Genomic DNA, 27,111 nt, shown 5'->3' with positions numbered 1-27,111 from the left:
AGGAAAAGGACTTTGAATTTCTAGGGTGGCATTTTGTGGAAAGGTAGACCCACGGGGAAACTAAATGAAAGATGAAGGTTAGTTTTTAAAATTTGTTATGTAGATTCCTCTGGCGCAGTCTCTGGGTCTAGTGTTGTCTTTCGTGATTAACTTCTGTTCACTATAGTAGAGAAGGGAGGGAGAACACCTTTACAAATTTACATGCTGCTTTTAGACAGAATGGGGAGGGCAGAGAGATCTTTTCTTGTGTTTGTTTGTTTTTGTTACCTTCAGCTATGAATAATCATTATGGCAAAGTGGCTTATAGTGTGGTGGTATAGTCTGCTTCCCTTCAGTAGGGAAAAGGAGAAAATTACAGGAGACTTCTCATCAGAAACTTTGTAAGCAATAACAGATGGAGTGAAATATTTAAAAAGTGTTAAAAGGAAAACACACTAACCTTTAATTCGATGTCCGGAGAAGCTACCCTTGAAAAATAAGAGAAATTAAGACTTTCTCAAACACATACTTTGTGGAGATTCATCACCAGCAGACTTGCCCTGCAAAAAAAAAAAATTCTTCAGAGAGAAGGAAATGAAACAGATCACAAACTCAGAATCTCCATAAAGTGGAGCATTGGAGAATCAAATGGAAACAAAATCTATTTCTTATTCTTAATTGATGTAAAAGAACTGTTCAAATTAACAGCAACTGTGTATTGGATGATTAAAAAAATTGAAGATAGTCTGTTATAAACCACTTGCACAACAGTTGAAGTATTATAGTGTCCTTTAAAGGTGGGTTTAGATTAGTTAAAAGTGGATATTGTAAACTCTAGGGCAACTACTAAAATTTTTTTAAAGTATAATTGATACACTAAGAGGAGATAAATGGAATTATAAAAATGAGAGCAAGCAGGAAACAGGGATTCCATTGTACAAAAAGGTTGGAAGACTGACATTGTTTTATTCAAAGCAAAAACAAGTTGAATAGAGAAGATACAGACGCATGAGGTATTTTTCTGGTTATATGGAAACCTTCCTCTCTTATTTTTCCCTTGCCTCACAGCTGGAGTGAAAGACTCAATCATCCACAAAATAGTTGGTGGTCTTTTGATTAAAAACCTTATGTAAACAAAGTAGGATCATTTTGATACCATTACTATCTCTGCAATGTATGACAGAGATTGAACAATTGAAAAAGTTGGGGGAAGGCAGAGGCTATAAAAATAATGCTGGAAAGGAAAAAGCTATTTACGCTTAAAATAGATAGTTTAGAAGGTAAAAAAATCCAGTCAACAAGGTAGTTATCTAATCTTTGCAATGGCAAACTTCAAACGTGACTATTTTTCATTCATTTGCCTGCCCGGTAAGCTGAGTAGAATCATAGAGGATCTCATTCAGTTGAAACTGGCTGTTGCTGTGGACATAGGCCAGGTTTAAACTGCGTGAGTGCTTCTGCAAGTCCCAGAGCAGGGGGGTTGAAGAAGAAGGAAGGGAGAGGGCAAGGCCAGGAAAGGGAATCCCACTGTGTTGCCTGAGCTGTGGGCCAGAAAAAACAATGTGCTGTGACCTATTTAGCAAATGAAAACCCAAACCAGAGAAAGCAGCCAAGGTCAGGGACACATATCTCCTCCTGCTGAGATGATTTGGGATGCTCAGAACAAGAAAATGAACAGCTCACATAAGGGAGTTTCCTTGAACTCCCCTGGCAATAAATCACCAACTGTAGTGAAGTTTCTGCTTTTCTAAAACTTCGTTAAATAAATGGCAGTGGCAACCTGGGATTTGGTTTATATGTGGTTTCTTTCTTCTTCTTTTTTTTTTTTTTTTTAAGACAAAAGGCAAATCGGCAGAAGAATTCTACCTGGCTTATCCTGTTTATGTTTGAGCCTAGATGATCTTCCTCTCTTCCAAGGTCACCAGGAGCCTCTAAAACCAGACTCACTTCAGAGGTATCCTGGTGAAATCCTTGGGCTTGATGGTTATTTCACAGTGCATGTTTCTTAGATGATTTTGTGTCCTGAAGTTAATTGTACTCAAGACTTTATGCTCAAGAAAAGGAAGAGGAAAAAGTCCGAGTGTGTAGTCTGACATCATGAACAGCCCTCAGAATAAAGTACAGAAGGATGGTTTTAGTAGATCTCCATCTATTATCTAAGAATCAACCCGTGTGTGTATGTATGTATCTGTCTACCTACCTACCTACCTGTCTATGTGTGTGTACTTATCATGATCCTAATTCTGATAAGATGTAATAATAATACATAGAGAAATAATCATCGGAAAATTCACTGAAAGATTCAAAGTGAATGTCCATACATGATGGAACTAAAAGTGATAATTTTCTTCTTTATATTTTGTCGGAATTTTACAACTTTTTAAAACATTTTATAGCCATGATATCCAATAGTAATAAAAGTATAATAAGCCAAAAATACAAACCGTATGTTACCTTATGTTTTCTAATAAAAATAACCAGGTAGATTAATTGGAAGACTCTTGAGAGTCCCTTGGACAGCAAGGAGATCAAACCAGTCAATCCTAAAGGAAATCAACCCTGAATACTCATTGGAAGGACTGAAGCTGAAGCTCCAATACTTTGGCCACCTGATGTGAAGAGCTAACTCATTGGAAAAGACCCTGATGCTGGGAAAGACTGAAGGCGGGAGGACAAGGGGGTGACAGAGAATGAGATGGTTGGATGGCATCACCGACTCAGTGGACATGAGTTTGAGCAAACTCCAGGAGTTAGTGAAGGACAGGGAAGCTTGACGTGCTGCAATCCATGGAGTCGCAAAGAGTCAGACAACTGAGCAACTAAACAATCATTTTCATAATATATTTTCTAACTCAATAAATATGATATTATCATTTCAACATGTAATCTATACAAAATTATTGAGATATTCTCAATTATTTTTCCATTAAGCCTTTATAGTTGGCTGTGTGTTTCATGATAAGTTGCTTCAGTCATGTCCGACTCTGTATGACTCTGAACTGTAGCCTGCCAGGCTCCTCTGTCCATGGGATTCTCCAGGAAAGAACACTGAAGTGGAGATTGCCATTCTCTTCTCCAGGGGATCTTCCCAACCTAGGGATCAAACCAGGGTGTGTTGAAGGTAGCTGGGCAAAGGATACAAATCTGTCCACCAGCATGCTGGCTACTGTGGGAAGTTCTGAAACCCCAGCCACCTGCAACTATGCTCACTCACCAGGTGCAGGGGCTCCAGATCCATGATTCCTTGGCCCCTAGCCCCACCATGGGCTGGCCAAGATCAGATTCTGAACTCCTGCACCTGCCACAGAAACCCCAGGATGAGTTTCCCCCACCATTGGGGTAAGTTCAGGACCCACTAGGGTGTGGCTTCAAACAAAAATAAGTGGACACCAACCCTGGGATCATAAGGATCCTTCAGCCCACTATGCCAGGACTCATCTCACTTACCAGGGGGAATATCAGCCTATGACCCCACTAAGCCCTAGACCCACCCACCAGGAATCCAACACACTCTGAATTCCCTGGACCCAACACAACTACTAGTGGACTGGCACTAACCTCAGTACGCGCCCTCACCCACTAGTGGGTGGACACAGGCCCTAATACCCAGTGGGCCTCAGCCTCAGCCACCAGTGATCAAGACTAGCCCGAGAATCACTGGAACCTAAAGCCAGCTGTGTCAATATCTGGATTAAACAACCAGTATATTGTCCAGAAGCAAAGTATACATTTCTTTTTTAAGGGCAATTGGAACATTCTCGAGGTTGAATCACATGATAGGAGACACAGAAATAAGTCTCAGTTTTCACGTTTGAAATCATATAAAATATCTTACTGAATCATAGCATATGAGACTAGAAATGAACTACAAGGGGGAAAAAAACAAAAGACAAACATGGAGGCTGAACTAACACTACTACACAAGCAATGGTCAGTGAAATCATCAAAGAGGAAACTGAAAAATGCTTGCAGACAAAGGAAAATTTATTCAAAATCTGAGAGACGAAGTACAAACAGTTCTAAGTAAAGTTTCTAGTAATACAAGCTTACCACATATCCCAGTAGACACCCTGAGTCAGCCAACTTGAAATGGAGTACATTTTTGTGTTTTTAATACAATGAATGTTTAACATTTTGGGTACAAACTAGCGAAAGCTCTTCTGATTTTCTGTTATCTATATGTTCTTGACTTAATGATAAATCAAAGGTGTTTTCTATGCTTTTAATTTAGTGGTTCTATAATAGTTTGGGGTCAAAGATTGTTAAGAAAGCATCTGATAAGGCTCTGGCATTAAATGTTTCTTATTATAATTCAACCCACATAGGAACTGAAGCATAAAACATGTCTTTACCATTTTCTGAAATTATAATTGGATCACTTATACTTAGCAATATTAATGTCCCCAATATTTAGCACATATCGAAGAAATATCAACAATGAGCTTCCCTTTATTTTTTGGTGAAAGAAATAAAAAGCGTTCTAGATATTCTAATCAGAAAACGGAAAGTGAAAAGTGAAAGAGAAAGTCGATCAGTCATCCGATTCTTTGCGACCCCATGGACTACAGTCCATGGAATTCTCCAGGCCAGAGTACTGGAGTGGGTAGCCTTTCCCTTCTCCAGGGGGTTTTCCCAACCCAGGGATCAAACCCAGGTCTCCCACATTGCAGGTGGATTCTTACCAGCTGAGATCCCAGAGAAGCTCTCTAATCAGAAAGGAAGTGAATAGTGAATTTCATACTTCCAAATTATGAGAATGGGAAGAGCTCACACTGGATACTGCAGTGAACATGCTTTGGATAAAGGATTCATCATTCCCTATGGTGTGATGTAGGGATGTGGAAAGTGGATCCAGGATGAAATGTCTAGGCATGTACATCTCAAAGTTTTTGCTGCCTCGAGTTTATAAAGATAATAATCTTTAAGCTTTTTAAAGTGGTTTATTTTCAAAGTGTGAAATGGTAACGTATCTCTCTGATCATAAGGGTAAATGAATTTTTCCCAGTACATGTACTGAATAATTATTCTGCTTCCCAGTAACCTGCAGTACCACTACTTTCATATGTTAAAATCTATATATTTATTATTTTTTCTTAAATTTCTATTTTGTTCAATTAATATATGTATCCATGAGCCAGTAACATAGGGCCTAAATGACTGCATTGTTTCAGATACTATTGTAGCACAAAAGAAGTACACCGTCATTTATGGTTTTAAAGCAACAACATTCACTTTATTATAGTTGGTGATTTCAATGGGTCAGGAATTTGCTTAGCTCAGTTAAGTACTTCTGGCTCTGCATCTGTCATAAGTTTGTAGTTAGAAACGGGTTGAAGTCACCTAAAATGTTTATTCACTCATATATCTGGTACCTAAACTTGGAAACCTTGATCAATGAGGACTAGAATAGCTGGTACTGTTGAGATCATAACAATAGGGACCTAATGTGATAGAACGGGTGTCCTTAGAAGAACAGGAAGGGATAGCAGAGCTGGCTCTTGCATGAGTGCACAGAGGAAAGGTCACGTGAGAATAGAGTGAGAAGATAGCTGTCTGCAAACTGCAAAGCAAGGCCTCCAGAAACCTGCCCTGCGGTCCCCTTGATTGTGAGCTTCTAGCCTCTTATTTGAGAGAAAATAAATGTCTTCTGTTGAAACTACCCATTCTGGTGTATTTTGTGTGAGAATCCAAGCCGACTAATATAATGGTGAGACTGATAATGATGACAATGATAAACTGCAATCTAGGTTTGTGAAGAGCAGTTTGAAATGAATCCCAGAATTCAATGCAGTAAAATACAGCCCCTTTACAATTACCAAATGTGATGATTTTCCAAAGTCAGAGCATTTTGAATAACAGTCATCAGTCCTTCTTCAATACGATTTCTGTGATATCACCACAGATAGGTAGCATAAACGTGCATCCTAACCTTTCTCTCAGGGATCTGAGACAATTTACAATCAGTATTGCCCCCAGGGCAAGGAGAAATACTCAGTCTTTCTGGGGATTACTGTTGGAAGCTAACACTCATTCCTGGATGTCAAATGCCACTGTCCTCCACTGATCAGAATATCAACCTGAAATAGAGTGCTGGGCGTTTCTTCAGCAATAGCCAGTTTATTCATCAGCAGCAGAGAATGACAATCTGAGGACTGCGATCTTACCAAGTTCTTGTACCAGTTCCTGAAGGGTTTCCCTGGTGGCTCAGTTGGGAAAGAATCCACCTGCAATGCAGAAGACTGGCTGCAGTGCAGTTGACCCAAGTTCAATCCCTGGGTCAGGAAGATACCCTGGTAAAGGAAATAGCAACCCACTCTACTATTCTTGCCTGGAAAATCCACTGGACAGAGGAACCTGGCAGACTGCAGTCCATGGGATCCCAAGAGTTGGACACGACTTACTGACAAAACCATGAAGGCAATAAAAACATTTTTATGGAAGAGGAAAAGAACTCTATAAGGGTTCTAGTAACTTTCATCTCCTCAATTCAGGAGTCTCCCAAGAGCTTCTGATGTATCCCTCTCTGAAGCACAGCATGGAAACTTTTTGAAGATAATAACCTGGAAAAATCATAGAGCTCAACTTGTTTGGTTCCCATCTCTCAGTCATCACTGTCAATTGTTTCTGACATCTAGTATCATGCAAATAATTATTTTATACTATATTCAAGTTTATTTGCTTATTTTTGCAAAAACCTATATATCAATATTTATAACAGCTTTATTTATAAATTCAAATACCTGGAAAAAAGTAAAAAATCAGTTAATGGAGAAAGTGACAAACAAACTGTGATACATCCGTTAAACGGAACACCACTCAGCAACAAAATGAAGAAACTATTGATCAATACAATAATGCACATAAATCTCAACAGCATGAAACTAAGTTCAAGAAGCCAGATTTAAAAGACTACATACTGAATATGATCTAGCATACAAAATATATGAAAAATTGAGCCAGAATTGTTTTAGCTAATAAGCAAACTCAACAGTTACAGGATACAAACTCAACATACAAAAATCAATTGCATCTGTATATACCAACAATGAACCATCTACAAAGCAATTTAAGTAAATGATCTCATTCACAACAGCATCAGAAAGAATACTTAGAAATAAATTATATAATATAAATTACAGTATATGCTATATAATTATTAATTATATGATAAATTATATAACACTGATGAGAGAAATTAAAGACACAAATAATTGAAAAGATATTCCATGTTCATGAGTGGAAAAATAAATACTGGTAAAATGCCTACATTATCCAAGCAATCTACAGATTTTAAAAAATCCCTATCAAAATTTCAATGGTGTTTTTCCAAAGAATTAGGAAGAAACAAACATAAATTTGATATAGAATCACATAAGATCCAAAAGTGTGGAAACATTTTAAGAAAGAAGAACAAACTTGGGACATTACACTTTCTTATTTCTATGTATGTTTACATGTTGAGGGTGATCAAAACCGTGTGGTCCCAGACTTTTAACTTTGTAATGGAGGGATTTTTCAAAAATAAAGTTTTACATATCTGAAAAAAGCGTGGTCCCAGTATAAAAACAAATCAATGGAACCCAATAACAAGATCAGAAATATTATGCATGTGTATATGATCAACTGATCTTTGAAAAAGTGGCCAAGATTACACTCTGAGGCAAAAAAAGTTTCTACACTGTGTTGAAAAAACTAGGTAACCGTATGCAAAGAATGAAACTAGACCCTTGCTATGGTTTGAATGTTTGCGTCCCTAAAATTCATATGTTGAAATCCTCACATTCAATGTGAAAGGATTAAGATGTGGAGCCTCAGGTAGGTAGTTAGATCATGAAGTACATGTTTCATGAATGAAATCAATGTCTTATAAAAGAGCAATGTTGGTGAGGATGTAGAAAAGTTGGAACCCTTATACACTCTTGGTGGGAATATAAATTGATGCAGCCACTGCAGAAAACAGTATGGTGGTTCCTAAAATAACTAAAAATAAAACTACTATATGATCTAACATTTCCATTTCCGGGTATTTTTTCAAAGGAAATGGTATCAGTTTCTCCAGGAGATACATAACCTCTCTTATCAAACGAAGCATTACTCACAATAGCCAAGATTCTAAAATAACTGAAGTTCAGTCAACAGATGAAAGGAGAAAGAAATGAGGCACTTATAAGCAACAGACTATTATTCAGTCATAAAGTGAAGGAAATTATGCTTTTCGGACATGGGCCTGGTGTATATTAAGTTAGATTATACCAGGTATAGTGAAACAAAAACTATTATCTCACTTACCTGTAGAATCTACTAACAAACAAACTCTTAAAAGCAGAGAGTAGAATGTAAATTTTAGGGACTGAAGGTGTGTGATAAATGGGAAGATATTGCTCAAAGGATCCAAACTTTGGGCTATAAGATGAATAAATTCTGGAGGTCTAATATAAAATATGTTGGCTACATGTGTATGTGTTCAGTCATGTCCAGTTCTTCACGACCCCATGAACTGTAGCTCACCAGGCTCCTCTGTCCATGAGATTTCCCAGGCAACAATATTGGAGTGAGTTGTCATTTCCTACTCTAGGGGACCTTCCTGACCCAAGGATTGAACCTGCCTTCTTTATGGCTCCTGCATTGGCAGGAGGATTCTTTGCCACTGGCGACACTTGGTGGCTCAGACAGTAAAGAAGGTGGGAGGGAGGTTCTGGAAGGGGAAAACATGTACACCCATGGTGGATTCATGTCAATGTATGGCAAAACAAATACGATATTGTAAACTTAAAAAATAGATAAATAAACTAATTAAAAAAAAAAAAAAAAAAGAATCCTCTTGCAATGCCGGAGACCTGGGCTGGATCCCTTGGTGAGGAAGATCCCCTGGAGGAGGGCATTGGAACCCACTCCGGTGTTCTTGCCTGGAGAATCCCAATGGACAGAGGACCCTGACGGGCTACAGTCCATGGCATGGGGTCGCAAAGAGTAGATAGAACACGACTGAGCCACTAAACACAGCACCACCTGGGAAGCTTCTGTTGATTGGCTATAGTTTATTAAACCATATTGTACCCTTGATTTTTTTTTTTTCCTTTTCTTTCTTTCTATTTTTGTCTGCACCGTGCAGCAAGAGAGATCTTAGTTCTCCCACCACGGATCCAACTCAAGCCCCCTGCCTTAGGAGTGGCGAGCCTTAACCTCTTCAACAGAGCATATGTGTATAAAATCATCACACTGTACTTCTGAAATATACACTTTAATTTGTCAATTATACTCCAATAAAGCTAGGAGGGAAAGTCTACATGCAGTATGATTCAATTTAATTGACAAACGGCAAGACAAATGGAAAATGACAAAACCTAAAGGGATGGAAATGGACTTGTGTCTTCCAGGATCTGGAGATGAAGGCAGGAGGTGACTACAAAGGTGCATGAAGAAATACTTTTGATGATGAAACATTCTGCATATTGAATGTGACAGTGACTACACGACTTGTGTATTTGTCAAAACTTATAGAACTTTGATTTTTTTTTTTTAATGACATGTACAGTGAAGCTCACTTTATTAAAAAAGCTTAAAAAAAAAAAACAGATGGCATACATTGAAAGTACAGATACTTGGGAAATGTGAAAGAAGACATAATCCAGTTTAAAATAGTGCCATAAAAAATTCAAAATGCTAAAGTTCCAAACTAGAAACATAGGAAGATTTGAACATAAGCGAAGACCTGCTAAGTGGAAGACATAGGCAGTTTGTGTATAAAAATTATGAATTCTCTGAAGATCAAATTCTTTCCCTATCAAATCTTATTCAGAAAACTAATTAATGTAGTTTTAACCAGAATAGCTTATTGAAATTTTATTTTAAATTATGAATATGTAAGAATAAACGTAGCTCTGATAAGGAGTACTAATAAAGGAGTCCTAGACTTATGAGATAGAAAGGTTATTTTAAATAAAATATAATTATATTCTGTATTAAATGATACATGAATAAAGAGATCAAGTGACGATAATAGCACCCTGAATTTGATCCAAACAATGCCATATTTTTTATTGCATAGTTGAAATACCAAAGCTATGGGGAAAAATAATTATGCATCTAAAAAATAGCAATCTAGAGCAGTAATTAGAATATATTTCGTAGTTAACTCTTTACATCAAATGAACGTAGATGGTTTAAAATTTTAAATATAAAACACAAGACAGCAAAAAGACCTGAAAAGTAAAACGTGGAGAAAATGTGGAAGAATATTTTGATTACATTAAATAGGGAAATTCTCTAAGAGCAAGACGAAAAAAGCTATAGAACAGTGGTAGATTTAATTTTGTGAATTTAAAAATATTTCTTTGTAAACAAACAAAAATATTCTGTGCAATGTAAAAGTAAGAAAAGCAAATCAAAAGCTAGAAACATAATAATTTCATAAACAAAGTAAATCAGATCATTTTTAAAGTATATAAATTAAATCTTATTCAGTATGGATAAAGATGAACAATCAAGTAAAACACGTAAAATTTCTTAATAAGCAACGCATGAAAAAGGAATACAAATCATTTTAAGTCTGTAAATAGATACCCAAATACAACTTTATTTATTTGTAGATAAGGTATACAAATAAAACACTTTCTTTAGTCCGACTTTCATATATCATAAATGTTTGCCAAGCACCAGTTTTTTGGAATGTGTCAAAAGGGCATTTTCCAAACTGAGTGCATAAAAAACTGAGGAAAACGTGAATAGGACTAAATACATCAGTGCTATTGTATTTTTATATCACAGTTAAGTGGTATGAGAAAACAGAATAAGTTAGTTTTATATACACTTGTATGTAAAAACCTTCAGAAGGTTGAGAAGTAAAATGCAAAATTTACACACAGAGACATAGTAACAAAAATATGTGAAAAAATGCATAGTTTTGCAAAGATCATTACTTAAAGAATTTTAGAAACAAAGTAGAGTGACTGCATCTGCAAGAACTGGGAGGCTCTGGTTTGGGATGAGCAGGACTGTTAGTCTATAGTACAGCAACTGCCGCTGCTAAGTCGCTTCAGTCGTGTCCGACTCTGTGCGACCCCATAGACGGCAGCCCACCAGGCTCCGCCATCCCTGGGATTCTCCAGGCAAGAATACTGGGGTGGATTGCCATTTCCTTCTCCAGTGCATGAAAGGGAAAAGTGAAAGTGAAGTCGCTCAGTCGTGTCTGACTCAGCGACCCCATGAGCTGTAGCTTACCAGGCTCCTCCGTCCATGGGATTTTCCAGGCAAGAATATTGGAGTGGGGTGCCATTGCCTTGATTTTTGCAAAAATTATATTTTTATATGTATTATTATCCACTATAGTTTCAATATAGTGGGCTTCACTAGTAGCTCAGTTGGTGAAGAATCTGCCTGCACTGCAGGAGACCTGGGTTCAATCCCTGGGTCGAGAAGATCCCCTGGAAAAAGCAATGGCAACCCACTCTTGCCTAAAGAATTCCATGGACAGAGGACCTGGCAGGCTACAGTCCATGCGATCACAAAGAGTCAGATATGACTGTGTGACTAACTCATTTTCATACTTTCAATACTTTATTTAAACAATTAAATAATACACTAAAACATAATATGTAACACAAATTAAATTGAATAAGAGGATGGTCTATACAGTACTTTATTTTTTAACTAGTACAATAAAAATAGTGAAGGTAAAACCAAAAAATATGACTAAAGTAAAACAAAGAATGAGAAAGAATTAAAAGTTAATCGGAAATTGAGCAAAAGATGTTGTGTTTATAAAATTGTCATTCACTAGTAAATGGCATATTATTATTGACTCCCCACTTTAAATGCACTTTACCTGTCTAGGTCCCCTAGTAAAACAGACATCGTAAAGTTTACATTTTTGCAGAGAAACTGTTAGTAATATCACAAATATATAGTTCATTTTAAAATAATATTTTCATAAATCCCTTAATGAAAAGTTTCCATTAGATTTATGAAATCTTTACTCTCCAAGATTATAGGCTTTAATGTTAAATTACTTTTGTCATGATGAATAATGCACTTATTTACCACCTGAAATAACACATTTTTCTCCAGAGCTTCTTCATAGCATTAGTCAACTCAGAATTTCTTAGACTGTAGATTAATGGGTTCAACATGGGACTTATGACTGTATAAAATATACTCAATGATTTGTCAATGGAGACGGTCTTAGCAGGTCTCGCATACATGAAAATACAGGGAACAAAGAAGCAGACGACCACAGTGATGTGGGAACCACAGGTCTGGAGGGCTTTCTGCCTCCCTTCCGGACTCAGGTTCTTCAGAGAGTGCAGGATGACCCCATAGGAGATGAGTAAAAGTAAGAAAACAACAGTGCACATCAGTCCTCCATTGGCCACAACTAAGATGCCAATGACATAGGTGCCAGTACAGACGAGTTTCAGTAAAGGGTACATGCCACACATAAAGTGATCAATGACATTGGGGCCTCAGAATGGGAGCCCATAAATAGTGATAAGATGAATTACTGAGTGCACAAAGCCACCAAAAAATGACACCACCAGAAGCATGAAACACCATCTGCCTCATGATCACCAAATAATGCAAGGGCTTACAGACGGCCACATAGCAATCCTAGGCCATCACCAACAGAAGGACAGTCTCTGACCCAGCAAACAAGTGCTCTGTAAACAGCTGGGTCAGAGGTGTTTGGAAGGATATGGTATTTTGCCCAAAGTACAAGTCTGAAATCAATCTAGGGGAAATAGAAGAGGCATAAATTAGATCTGTAAATGATAAGCAAGCAAGAAAAATGTGCATAGGTGAGTTCAGGGTCTTACTGACATTTATAGTCAGGACAATGAGCAGGTTGCCCACCAGAGTGAAAATGTAGAAAAACAAGAACATAACAAAAAGGACTTTCCGCTTCTTTGGATTCTGTGTGAGGCCCAGGAGGACAAAGTAAGTTACATTATTCCATGGTTCCATCTAGTCTGGACAGGAGCTGAGTTCATGTATTAAAGCAGTTTACCTACAAAGAAAGATGGGGGGGGGGCAGTTTATGCATTATAAGCTTCATCTTTTTTAGTCAGCCAATTAGAAGAATTTACATGAATTATGTGTTTGTGTCCAATGCATCACAGACATTATGAATACCAAGTTAAATAAGGCATATTTCCCTACCCTCAGTGAATAGATAATTCCAGAACCATGTAGTAAGTACCTTTATAAGAATATTCACACAAGTTTATAGTCAATATACATATATATTAATCAAGCTAAAGCATAACATCAATCAAGCTCAATATAATATCAGTCAAACTGCAGTCAGAGAAGGCTTAACAGAGGAAGAAATTTTCAAAATGTTTTTTAAAGGAAAAATGAAACAAGAATATGAGAAAGGAATTCCTTTACAAGGCACACCATACATAAAGTCACAAAGGTGTAATATTTGAGATCCATTTAAGCTAATCTTAATATACGCTGTTAGATAAAATTGTAAACAGAAGGTCACTGTCCTGAATTGTGTCAAACCTCACTGAAACTTCTTTCCTAGGGTCTTCAGCTGGATATTCCTCATTTTCTGATCAGTAAATGCCGAAGCACTGTAAGTTTGTCTCCAGGCTCTAGCTTTCCATCTATTTTCAACTTTGTCTTAAAATTCTACATAAATATGTACAAAGACTATAAAAACATAACCATTGTTACAAATGGAGCTTTGGAACCTGGCACATGTTACATTTTATTTTGCTGGGCAATAGAAACAACTATGAGACAGCTGTAAAACAATGCAAAACAAAATATATGCAATATCTCCAACTTTGGACATACAATTGGATATCAATTTAATACATATAAAAATAAATTTTAAATATTCCACAATAAAAAGGGAGTTCCTCATCTTATTAAATACCAACTTCCATGTAACTGTTCAAACAAACAAACAAACAAAAAGCTTCACCATGGTCTTCATTCCCTATTGTTCTCATCTTACTTAGGGATACCTTTAGCAAACCCTGTTGTCTCTGCTTCCAAAATACATCACAAATTGGATCATTCGCTGCCTGCATTTTCTTCGTGGCTCCACGCAATGACCTCCTGCCCTGTCTCTCCACTTCTATTCTGGTCTCCAAAAAATGTGTTCTCTCAAAGCTATCAGTGAATATAATGCAAGAGACCTGGGTTTGATCCCTGGATCGGGAAGATCCTTTGAAGCAAGAAACGGCAAACCACTCCAGTATTCTTGCCTGGAGAATCCCATGGAGACAGGAGCCTGGTGGGCCACAATCCACAGGGTCACAAGAGTCAGACACAACTGAGTATGTATGCACATAAAGTCAGTTTCAATCACGTGCTCACAATTTAATATATCACATTTAAATTTATAGTAATGATAACTGTAGTCTCTATTTCATAGTTGAAGAAATTAAGGCACAGAACATTAATATTTCCATGGTCACACATTTTTAAGTGATAAAACTAGAATTGATTCTACATTTGATTTATTTCAAGGTAATTAAATTTCCTGAATAGTAAAGAAAATCGCACAATTATGTTTCCCACTATTTACTGTTAGTCTTACTTGTGGAGGCTTGCTCATTATCTGCAGGATAAATATTAAAATCACTCATATGGATCTTGAATTCTTCTTTCATCCAGTTTGATAACAGAAGGAAAAGGTTTGCATTATTTCTTGAAGAAATATCTTATGTCACCCTAGTGTCTGTCCATTTTCTCCATGAGTTTTCTGACTATTCAAAAGAGTTTTTTATTTGTATAAGTTATTTAAAGAAATGTCATGCATATACAGAAAGGAATGACCACATTAGGATAATTTATCAAAAACTGAAACAAATCCTATATTTACATAGAAAGGTAGCAACCAGTCATTTCCCAAGAAAATGTGTCTCTAGTAATTTATCTTCCTACTAACATCAAAATAGAAAAATACCATTCAATTGCTTAGCTCTTCTCTTTTCATTTTGTTAGTGAAGCTAGAATACTTGAACTGAGATTTTGACAGAAATTCTTGTGCTTTTCTCTTTTTTATGCAATGTTTTAAGGTTAACAAAGGACCTCCTGAAATTTTACATCAGTTCTGAAAAGGATATCATCTTTTTCCTAATATTGACAAAGACAACTAGAAACTTATCCCTTCTAACTACATTTATCACTGAGTCTTGAAATTGGAATGTGTGCAAAATCAATCCTTCCTTAATTAAATTCACTGGGATTTTCCACTAAATGTTAAAACTACCTGTACATGTAAAGATACTATAAGGTCAAATCACATAATTAGGGTCAGAAAGTGTAACATGGAGGAAAATATGGTCTTAAAACCATTATGAAATTATTGCAACTCAGGAATAAAATATCAGACCAGGCATTTTGTTACAGTTTGACTAATTAAAGACATACTTCCCAACTGCTACAACAAATTTGTGTTTCTTTTTATTTAATTAATATTAAATGTATTTACCTTAAAGTTTGATTAGATATATAATAACTTTATCACCGGTTGATATGCAATTACTAGTTATTTATCTAACAGTTATTTTTTAAGCTAAGGTACCTATTTAATGCCAGAAACTGTACCATGAGTGAGTGAGTGAAAGTCACTCAGTCATGTCCAAGTCTCTGTGCCCCCATGGACTGTAGCCCGCCAGGCTTCTCTGTCCATGGAATTCTCCAGGCAAGAATACTGGAGTGAGGACACAGTAATTAGTAAAATGAGGGGACAGGGATCTTGTAACAGTTCCTTCTTTCATAAGAATCATATTCTTGTGAAGAATGAAACAATAAAGGAAAAAATTCAATGAGGCAATTATAGACTTGTTTACTGATCGAGTAAGTGTTAGTTGCTCAGTCGTGTCTGACGCTTTGCAACTTCATGGACTGTAGCCGACCAGGCTCTTCTGTTCATGGAATTCTCCAGGCAAGAATACTGGTGTGTGTTGCCATTCCCTTCTCCAGGGCATCTTCTTAACCCAGGGATGGAACCCCAGGCCTCTTGCATTATATTCACTGATTAAGGGAAGTCGCTCAGTCGCGTCCGACTCTTTGCAACCCCCCATGGAGTGTAGCCTACCAGGCTCCTCTGTTCATGGAATTCTCCAAGCAAGAGTACTGGAGTGGGTTGCCATTTCCTTCTCTAGGGGATCTTCCCAACCCAGGGATCGAACCTGGGTCTCCAGCATTGCAGGCAGACATTTTACCATCTGAGCCACCGGGGAAGCCCCATTCACTGACTATAAGACAACAAATAAAGTACAGTGACAGAAATAAAAGAAAGAATTTTTCTATGGATAATGTAATCGGAGAAGATGGTTTTTAAGGTGATGCTGAAGCTGAAATCCAAACATTAGAATGTGGCTACCATTGGAAACACTGTTACAAACAGTAAAATTAAGTAAAATTTAATTAATTATAAAATCACTTCAGAGATGATACAATCTACTTGTAGAAAATTCTAAAAATTCCAAGAAAAGTTTTGAAAGTCTGTGTTTCTAAGACGTGGTGAAAGTGTGCACACTTCTCTTATTCCTAATTTTTAAGGGGAAAGTGTTCAACTTTTCTATTGAGTCTAATGTTCCCTGTGGATGTGTCATACACAGGTCTATCATGGTGTGGTACATCACTTTTGTACCTAATTTGTTGAAAATTTTTCATCTCAAAAGGATGTTAAATTTCTATGGTGTCAATGAACACAACGAAGAGGAAATTAAGAATATAATTCCATCTACAACAGCCTCAAAGAGAATAAGATAATTAAAAATAAACAAGTGAAAGTTGCTCAGTCATGTCTGACTCTTTGTGACCCCATGGACTATACAGTGCATGGGATTCTCCAGGCCAGAATACTGGAGTGGGTAGCCTTTCCCTTCTCTAGGGGATCCTCCCAACCTGGGGATCAAACCCAGATTTTCCTCATTGCAGGCGGATTCTTTACTAGTTAAGCCACCAGTGAAGTCCGAAAGTAAACTTAAGTGAGAAGCAAAGTCTTCTACACTGAAAACTACAAAATATTACTGAAAGATGTTACAAAAAGCACATAAATATAAAAAAGATATTCATGGGCTGAAATACTTAATATTATTAAGATGTCAACACTGCATAAAATTATCTGTGTGTTCAATACAATCCCTATCAAAATCCCCCAAACTGTTTTTTTTTTCTTTTTTGCAGAAATAGAAAAATGCCTCCTAAAATTTGTGTGAAATCTCAGTGGAATCCAAACAGCCAAAACAATCTTGAAAAATAAGAACATATTTGGAAGTCTATTCTTGATGCTAAAACACTATAAAACTATGATAATAACAGCAGTGTGGTTTTGGTATAAAAGCAGACATATAAGAGAATGGCCATCATGAAGAGTAAAAACCCTGAGCTCAGTTTTCCAACAGGGACACCAAACTACAACTACTTACAAAACAACTACTGATGGGAAAGATCTAAAGAGTAGGGGGAAAAAAAAAAAAATCTCTGAAACAAAAGATATCAAGAAGATCCTGCAACAGAAGTTAGGCAGAATGGAGACACAGTATTGTCAAGACCCCTGCTCCCAAGAAGGAGACCCACAAATGGACTGATAATGACAATTGCAGGGTTTCTCCCCAAGGAGTGAAAAGGGTGTGAGAGGGTTCCCTTTTTTCCACACCCTCTCCAGCATTTATTGCTTGTAGTCTTTTAGATGGCAGCCATTCTGACTGGTTTCACACCAGTGAAATGGTACCTCATTGTGGTTTTCATTTGCATTTCTCTGATAATGAGTGATGTTGAGCATCTTTTTATGTGTTTGTTAGCCATCTGTATCTCTTCTTTGGAGAAGTGTCTGTTTAGTTCTTTGGCCCACTTTTTGATTGGGTCATTTATTTTTCCGAAATGAAGCTGCAGGAGTTGCTTGTATATTTTTGAGATTAATTGTTTGTCCGTTGTTTCGTTTGCTATTATTTTCTCCCATTCTGAAGGCTGTCTTTTCACCTTGCTTATAGTTTCCTTTGTTGTGCAAAAGCTTTTAATTTTAATTAGGTCCCATTTGTTTATTTTTGCTTTTATTTCCAATATTCTGGGAGGTGGGTCATAGAGGACCCTGCTGTGGTTTATGTCAGAGAGTGTTTTGCCTATGTTTTCCTCTAGGAGTTTTATAGTTTCTGGTCTTAGGTTTAGATCTTTAATCCATTTTGAGTTTATTTTTGTGTATGGTGTTAGAAAGTGTTCTAGTTTCATTCCTTTACAAGTGGTTGACCAGTTTTCCCAGCACCACTTGTTAAAGAGATTGTCTTTTCTCCATTGTATATTCTTGCCTCCTTTGTCAAAGATAAGGTGTTCATAGGTGTGGATTTATCTCTGGGCTTTCTATTTTGTTCCATTGATCTATATTTCTGTCCTTGTGCCAGTACCATACTGTCTTGATGACTGTGGCTTTGTAGTAGAGCCTGAAGTCAGGCAGGTTGATTCCTCCAGTTCCATTCTTCTTTCTCAAGATTGCTTTGGGTATTTGAGGTTTTTTGTATTTCCATACAAATTGGGAAATTATTTGTTCTAGTCTCTGAAGAATACTGTTGGTAGCTGGATAGAGATTGCATTGAATCTATAGATTGCTTTGGGTAGTATACTCATTTTCATTATATTGATTCTTCCGATCCATGAACATGGTATATTTCTCCATCTATTTTGTTTCCTCTTTGATTTCTTTCACCAGTGTTTTATAGTTTTCTATATGTAGGTCTTTTGTTTCATTAGGTAGATATATTCCTTAGTATTTTATTCTTTTCGTTGCAATGGTTAATGGAATTGTTTCCTTAATTTCTCTTTCTATTTTCTCGTTGTTAGTGTACAGGAATGCAAGGGATTTCTGTGTGTTAATTTTATATCCTGCACCTTTGCTATATTCATTGATTAGCTCTAGTTATTTTCTGGTAGAGTCTTTAGGGTTTTCTATGTAGAGGATCATGTCATCTGCAAACATTGAGAGTTTTACTTCTTCTTTTCCAATCTGGATTCCTTTTATTTCTTTTTCTGCTCTGATTGCTGTGACCAAAACTTCCAAAATTTTGTTGAATAGTAGTGATGAGAGTGGGCACCCTTGTCTTGTTCCTGATTTTAGGGGAAATGCTTTCAGTTTTTCACCATTTAGGATAATGTTTGCCGTGGGTTTGTTATATATAGCTTTTATTATGTTGAAGTATGTTCTTTCTATTTCTGCTTTTTTGGAGGGTTGTTATCATAAACGGATGTTGAATTTTGTCAAAGGCTTTCTCTGCATCTATTGAAATAATCATATTGTTTTTATTTTTCCTTTATGCTTTTTAAAGTGAGTGATTTTTACCTTTTGGGCTTCCCAGGTGGCTCCGTGGTAAAGAATCTGCTGGATTGGGAAGATCCCCTGGAGGAGGAAATGGCAACCTACTCCTGTATTCTTGCTGTGATAATCCCATGGACAACAGAATACAATCTACGAGGTGGCAAAGAGTCAGACACGACTGAGCAACTGAGCACACTTTCATATTTACATATTTAACCCACACAGGGTATACATTTTCAAGTACAGTGTGAAGAGGAAATACCCATTCTTTTCTGATCAACTGGAAAAGAATCTGCCTGCAATACAGGAGACCTGGGTTTGATCCCTGGGTTGGGAAGATCCCCTGGAGGAAGGAAAGGCTACCCACTCTGATATTCTGGCCTGCAGAGTTCCATGGACTGTATTGTCCATGGGCTCGCAAAGAGTCAGACATGACTGAGCTACTTTCACTTCGATTTTTCTGATTAGAAGTATAAATGAATTTACCCAGTACATGTACAGAATAATTATCCTGTTTCCCACTAACCTGCAGTACCACTACTTTGATATATTAAAATCTATATATTTACTCTTCTTTTTCTTAGCTTTCTCTTAGTGTATGTATCCGTGAAACATAACAAGTGCTGTGCTAGGTCACTCAGTTGTCTCAGACTTTTGTGACCCCATGGACTGCAGCCTGCCAGTTTCTTGTATCCATGGAATTTCCCAGGCAAGAATACTGGAGCAAATTGCCATTTCCTACTCCAGGAGATCTTCTTGACCCAGGGATTGAAACTGCATCACTCATGTCTCCTGCACTGACTGCACTAGTGCTACCTGGGAAGCTCATGTTGGCTATAGTTTATTAAGCCATATTGTACCCTTGATTTTTTTAATTCTTCCTCTTTTGTCTTCTCCATAGAGCAAGCAGGATCTTAGTTCTTTAACCAGGGGTAAAACCCATGCCCTCTGCTTTGGAAGTGTGGACTCTTAATCACTTCAACAGAGTATATGTGTATAAAGTCATCACACTGTAATTTGAAATATACATTTTAATCTGTCAATCATGCCCCAATAAAGCTAGGAGGGAAAGTCTACAATACCATATGATTGAATTTAATTGACATTCTGGAAAATGACAAAACTAACGGAATGGAAATCGACTTGGAAATGAAGGCAGTAGGTGATTACAAACGTGCATAGAGAAATACTACTGATGATGAAATATTCTGCATATTGAATGTGACAGTGACTACATGACTTGTGTATCAACATTTATAGACCTTAGATTTTTTTTTAATGATAGATGTACTGTGAAGATCACATGTTATTAAAAAAGCTTAAAAAAACAGATGTCATACATCAAAAGTACAGATACTTAGAAAATGTGATAGAATACATAATTCAGTTTAAAACAGTGGCATAAAAATTCAAAAATCTAAAGTTACAAACTAGAAACATAGAGAGACTTGAACATAAAGGAAAACCTCTAAGTGGAAGACCTATGCAGTTTGTGTATAAAAATTATGAATTCTCTGAAGATACAAATTCTTTTCCAGTCAAATCTATTCAAAATACTAAGTATAGTTCTAACTAGAAAGGCATATTGAAATTTAATTTTAAAGTATGAATATGTAAGAATAAGCATAGCTCTGATAAAGAATACTAAATAAAGGAGTCCTAGACTTATGAGATAGAGAGTTTGTTTCAAATAATATATAATTATATTCTGTGTTAAATTACACATGAAAAAAGAGATCAAATGAACATAATGGCAGCCTGAATTTGATTCAAAAACATGCCATATTTTATACTGCATAGTTTGAATCCAAAGCTATGGGGAGAAATAAATATCCCATCTAAAAAATTGGAAATCTAGAGCAATAATTGAAATTTAATCCCTACTTAACACTTCACTTCACATCAAATGATGTGTAGATGGTTTCAAATTTTAAATATAAAACATAAAATAGCAAAAAGACATAAAAGGTTAAATGTGGAGAAGAATATTTTGGTTACATTAAATTTTAAATGTTCTGCACAGTATAAAAATAAGAAAAACAAATTACAAGCCAGAAAAATAATAATTCCACATACAAAGTAAATGAGATATTTTTTTAGTATATAATTAAATGTCATTCACTATAAAGATGAATAATCAAGTAAAACATAAAATTTCTTAATAGGAAATTTGTGAGAAAAGAATATAAATCCTTTTAACCTATGTATAGATGCTCAAATTCAACTTTATTTATTTATTTGTAATTAAAGTATACAAGAAGAATAATTTCTTTAATCAGACTTTCATATAACATAAATCTTTACCAAGCACTGAATTTTGGAGTGTGTCAAAAGGGTATTTTCCAAACTGAGGGGAGTAACATACTGAGGAAAAGATGAATAGGACTGGATACATCAATGTTAATGTATGTTTATATCACAGTAAAGCAGTATGAAGAAAAAATGATTTAGTCTTATATATATTTGACTATATATAGGAGGCTCCCTGGTGGCTCAGATGGTAAAACATCTGCCTGCAGTGTGGGAGACCGGGGTTCAATCCTTGGGTTGAGAAGATCCCTTGGAGAGGCAACTCACTCCAGTATTCCTGCCTGGAGAATTCCATGAACAGAGAAGCCTGGCGGGCTACAGTCCATAGGGTGGCACAGGGTTGGACGCAACTGAAGCGACTTAGCACACACACTTGCATGTTAAGATCTTCAGGAGGTTGAGAAGTAAAAAGGAAAATGTATACACAGGATATTTTCACATATTTTTTGTTACTGTTTAATAATGTTAGTTACAAAAATAGTAGCAAAAATATATGAAAGAAATACTACTTTTGAAAAGATTATCACTTAAAGAATTTTAGAAACAAAGTGAAATGACCACATTCGAAAGATCTGGGAGGCTCTGGTTTGGGGATGAGCAGGAGTTTTATTGAAGGTGCTGTTCAGTTCAGTTCAGTTCAGTCTCTCAGTAGTGTCTGACTCTTTGCGACCCCATGAACCGCAGCACGCCAGGCCTCCCTGTCCATCACCAACTCCCAGAGTTTACCCAAATGCATGTCCATTGAGTCGGTGATGCCGTCCAACCATCTCATCCTCTGTCGTCCCCTTCTCCTCCTGCCCTCCATCTTTCCCAGCATCAGGGACTTTTCAGATGAGTCAGCTCTTCACATCAGGTGGCCAAGGTATTGGAGTTTCAGCTTCACCATCAGTCCTTCCAATGAATATTCAGGACTGATCTCCATTAGGATGGACTGATTGGATCTCCTTGCAGTCCAAGGGACTCTCAAGAGTCTTCTCCAATACCACAGCTCAAAAGCATCAATTCTTCTGTGCTCAGCTTTCTTTATAGCCCAATTCTCACATCCATACATAACCACTGGAAAAACAATAGCCTTGACTAGACAGACCTATGTTGGCAAAATTATGTCCCTGCTTTTTAATATGTTGTCTAGGTTAGTCATAACTTTCCTTCCAAGGAGTAAGAGTCTTTTAATTTCATGGCTGCAATCACCATCTGGAGTGATTTTGGAGCACAGAAAAATAAAGTCAGCCACTGTTTCCACTGTTTCCCCATTTGCCATGAAGTGATGGGACCGGATGCCAAGATCTTAGTTTTCTGAATGTTGAGCTTTAAGCCAACTTTTTCACTCTACTCTTTCACTTTCATCAATAGGCTCTTTAGTTCTTCTTCACTTTCTACCATAAAGGTGGTGTCATCTGCATATCTGAGGTTATTGATATTTCTCCTGGCAATCTTGATTCCAGCTTGTGCTTCCTCCAGCCCAGCGTTTCTTATGATGTAGTCTGTATATAAGTTAAATAAGCAGGGTAACAATATACAGCCTTGACGTACTCCTTTCCAAGGTGCTTAATGTTGCATACATTCTATTTCTATATGTATTTCTATCCAATATATTTTCAATATTTCACTTAAAAAAAGTAATATTAGACTAAAATGTAATATGTAACACAAATGAAAATGAATAAGAAGACAGTCTATATATCTTTAACTAGTACAATAAAAGTAATGAAGATAAAACCAAAAACTATGACTAAAATAAAATTAAGAATGAGAAAGAATTAAATCATAATTTGAGTGAACAATGGTGTGTTTATAAAAATCTAATCCAGTAATAAATGACATATTATTATTGAGTCCCTGCCATAAATACATTTTACCTCTCTAGGTACAGTGTTTAAATAGATATTATAAAGTTTACATTCTAGCAGAGAAACTGTTAATAAACATATGGTAGATTCATATTGATGTATAGCAGAAACCATCACAATATTAAAAAATAATTATCCTCTAATTAAAAAAGAAAAATAACAACACAAACATAGTTCATATTTTAATTATACACATAAATCAGAGTAAAGATAAATTTGCATCAGACTTATGAAAACATTTACACTCCAACATTATTGGCTCTAATGCTAAATTACTTTTGTCATGATAGATAATGCATTTATCTACTGTCTGATATGACATTTTTTTCTCCAGAGCTTCTTCATAGCGTTAATCAGTTCAGAATTTCTTAGACTATAGATTAGTGGGTGCAGCATACAAGTTATGGCTCCATAAAATACAGTCAAAGATTTTTCAATGGGAAAGGTCTTAGCAGGTCTTATATTTACAAACATAGAGGAAACAAAGAAGCAGACAACCACAGTGATGTGGGAACCACAAGTCTGGAGGGCTTTCTGCCTCCGTTCCTGACTCAGGTTCTTCAGAGAGTGAAGGATGACTCCATAGGAGACGAGTAAGAGCAGAAACACAACAGTGCAGATCCACTGGCCACAACTAAGACGTCAATGACAGGTGTCAGTACAGACGAGTTTTAGTAAAGGGAACATGTCACACATATAGTGATCAATGACATTGGGGCCACAGAATGGGAGCCAATAAATAGTGCTAAGTTGAATTACTGAAAAGCAAAGAAGAAAAGGAAAGATATTCTCATTTGAATGCACAATTCCAAAGAATAACAAGGAGAGATAAGAAAGCCTTCCTCAGTGATCAATGCAAAGAAATAGAGGAAAACAACAGAATGGGAAAGACTAGAGATCTCTTCAGGAAAATTAGAGATACCAAGGGAACACTTCATGCAAAGATGGGTTTGATAAAGGACAGAAATGGTATGGACCTAACAGAAGCTGAAGATACTAAGAAAAGTTGACAAGAATACACAGAAATGTACAAAAAAGATCTTCACGACCCAGATAATCACGATGGTGTCATCATTCACCTAGAGCCAGACATCCTGGAATGTGAAGTCAAGTGGGCCTTAGGAAGCACCACTACGAACAAAACTAGTGGAGGTGATGGAATTCCAGTTGAGCTCTTTCAAATCCTGAAAGATGATGCTGTGAAAGTGCTGCACTCGATATGCCAGCAAATTTGGAAAACTCAGCAGTGGCCACAGGACTGGAAAAGGTCAGTTTTCATTCAAATCCCAAAGAAAGGCAATGCCAAAGAATGCTCAAACTACCACAGAGTTGCACTCATCTCACATGCTAGTAAAGTAATGCTCAAAATTCTCCAAGCCAGGCTTCAGCAATACGTGAACCGTGAACTTCCAGATGTTCAAGCTGGTTTTAGAAAAGGCAGAGGAACCAAAGATCAAATTGCCAACATCCGCTGGATCATTGAAAGAGCAAGAGGGTTCCAGAAAAAAAAAAAAAAAAAAAAAAACAACAACAAAAAAACCCCATCTATTTCTGCTTTATTGACTATTCCAAAGCCTTTGACTGTGTGGATCACAATAAACTGTGGAAAATTCTAAAAGAGATGGGAATACCAGACCACCTGACCTGTCTCTTGAGAAACCTGTATGCAGGTCAGGAAGCAACAGTTAGAAGTGGACATGGAGCAACAGACTGGTTCCAAATAGGAAAAGGAGTACATCAAGGCTGTATACTGTCACCCTGCTTCTTTAACTAATATGCAGACAACATCATGAGAAATGCTGGGCTGGAAGAAGCACACCTGGAATCAAGATTGCCGGGAGAAATATCAATAACCTCAGATATGCAGATGACACCACCCTTATGGCAGAAAGTGAAGTGGAACTAAAAAACCTCTTGATTAAAGTGAAAGAGGAGAGTGAAAAAGTTGGCTTACAGCTCAACATTCAGGAAACTAGGATCATGGCATCTGGTCCCATCACTTCATGGGAAATAGATAGGGAAATAATGAAAACAGTGTCAGACTTGATGTTTAGGGGCTCCAAAATTACTACTGATGGTGATTACAGCCATGAAATTAAAAGACACTTACTTCTTGGAAGGAAAGTTATGACCATCCTAGACAGCGTATTAAAAAGCAGAAACATTACTTTGCCTACATAGGTCCATCTAGTCAAGGCTATGGTTTTTCCAGCAGTCATGTATGGATATGAGAGTTGGACTGTGAAGAAAGCTGAGTGCCAAAGAATTGATGCTTTTGAACTGTGGTGCTGGAGAAGACTCTTGAGAGTCCCTTGGACTGCAAGGAGATCCAACCAGTCCATCCTAAAGATCAGTCCTCGTTGTTCATTGGAAGGACTGCTGCTGAAGCTGAAACTCCAATACTTTGGCTACCTCATGCTAAGAGTTGACTCATTGGAAAAGACCCTGATGCTGGGAAGGATTGAGGGCAAGAGGAGAGGGGGACGACAGAGGATGAAATGGCTGGATTGCATCACCGCCTCGATGTACATGAGTCTGAGTGGACTCTGGGTGTTGGTGATGGACAGGCAGGCCTGGTGTGCTGCAATTCATGGGGTTGCAAAGTCAGACATGACTGTGCAACTGAACTGAACTGAACTGAACTGAATTACTGAGTGCAGAAAACCTCCAACCCAGGACACCACCAGGATCACAACATACACCCTCTGCCTCACGATCACCAAATAATGCAAGGGTTTACAGATGGCCACACAGCAGTCATAGGCCATCACCAACAGAAGGATGATCTCTGATCCACCTAAAAGGTGCTCAGTAAAGAGCTGAATCATGCAAGATTCAAAGGATATGGTATATTTCCCAAACATCAAGTATGAAATTAATCTGGGGGAAACTGAAGAAGGATAAATTAAATCTATAAATGATAAGCTAGCAAAAAAAGAATACATTGGTGAGTTCAGAGTCTTACTGACAGTAATAGTAACAACTATGAGCACATTACCCACCATGGTCAATATGTAGCAGAAGAAGAACATAACAGAAAGGACTTTCTGCTCCTTTTGATTCTGTGTGAGGCCCAGGAGGACAAAGTGAGTCACATTGTTCCTTGGTTCCATCTTCTCTTTACAGGAGCTGAGTTCACATATTAGAAACAGTTTACGAGTGGGAAATTTTTAAATGCATAATAAGTTTCATCTTTTTTATCCATTCAATTAAAAGAATGTATATGGATTATTCATGTCCAGTTGCCATAGATCTTGTGATTACCAAGTTGAATAAAGCATAGGTTCCTACCTTTGTTGATATATGATAAGAGATCAGAAAATAATCAGACTCATATAATAAGTACCATTATAAGAATATTCACACAATCTAAGAGTCTCACTGTAAGACTACATCAATGAAACGGATGTCAGAGATAGCACCCCAAAGGAACACAAACCTTTGGTAGTTTAAGGGAAACAAATGAAATAACAAGTGTAGATAAGAAGGGAATTCCTTAAAAGGTACACCATTTATAAAATCACAATGATGGCTCAGGCCATAAAGAATCTGCCTGCAATGTGGGAGATCTGGCTTCTATCTCTGGGTCCCTAGGTCAGGAAGATCCTCTGGAGAAGGGAGGCTACCAACTGCAGTATTCTTGCCTGGAGAATCCCATGGACAGGGAAGCCTGATGGGCTAGAGCCCATGGGATCA

The 27,111-nt window shown here is 37.0% G+C and overlaps 1 protein-coding gene, 1 long non-coding RNA gene and 1 pseudogene across 3 annotated transcripts in view; 1 reads left to right on the top strand and 2 right to left on the bottom strand.

Moving 5' to 3' along the window:
- The window catches only part of LOC145505696 (uncharacterized), a 123,657-nt gene extending 103,908 nt beyond the window's left edge, over positions 1-19,749 (top strand). The window contains exons 3-4 of the long non-coding RNA XR_014053216.1: positions 13,508-13,558; positions 17,137-19,749. This is a non-coding gene — a long non-coding RNA (uncharacterized LOC145505696). The remainder of the gene's footprint in view (positions 1-13,507; positions 13,559-17,136) is intronic.
- LOC145505102 (olfactory receptor 4A47-like) lies at positions 9,992-26,487 on the bottom strand (annotated as a pseudogene). The gene is made up of 2 exons (XR_014052842.1): positions 26,418-26,487; positions 9,992-12,982 (listed from the first exon to the last, which is right to left on the bottom strand). The product of XR_014052842.1 is annotated as an olfactory receptor 4A47-like (transcript).
- Positions 23,585-27,111, bottom strand: part of LOC145504954 (olfactory receptor 4A47-like) — a 132,348-nt gene continuing 128,821 nt past the window's right edge. Inside the window, 2 exon segments of the mRNA XM_081486460.1 lie at positions 23,585-24,173; positions 26,054-26,544. Of these exon segments, the coding sequence (XP_081342586.1) occupies positions 23,719-24,173; positions 26,054-26,544 (946 nt within the window). The 3' untranslated portion in view covers positions 23,585-23,718.

The sequence above is a fragment of the Giraffa tippelskirchi genome, chromosome 1 (assembly GCF_054371585.1).
Source record: "Giraffa tippelskirchi isolate mGirTip1 chromosome 1, T2T-mGirTip1v1.2.pri, whole genome shotgun sequence".
In the NCBI taxonomy this organism is placed as follows: domain Eukaryota; kingdom Metazoa; phylum Chordata; class Mammalia; order Artiodactyla; family Giraffidae; genus Giraffa; species Giraffa tippelskirchi.
This window is presented reverse-complemented; position numbering and strand designations above follow the sequence as displayed.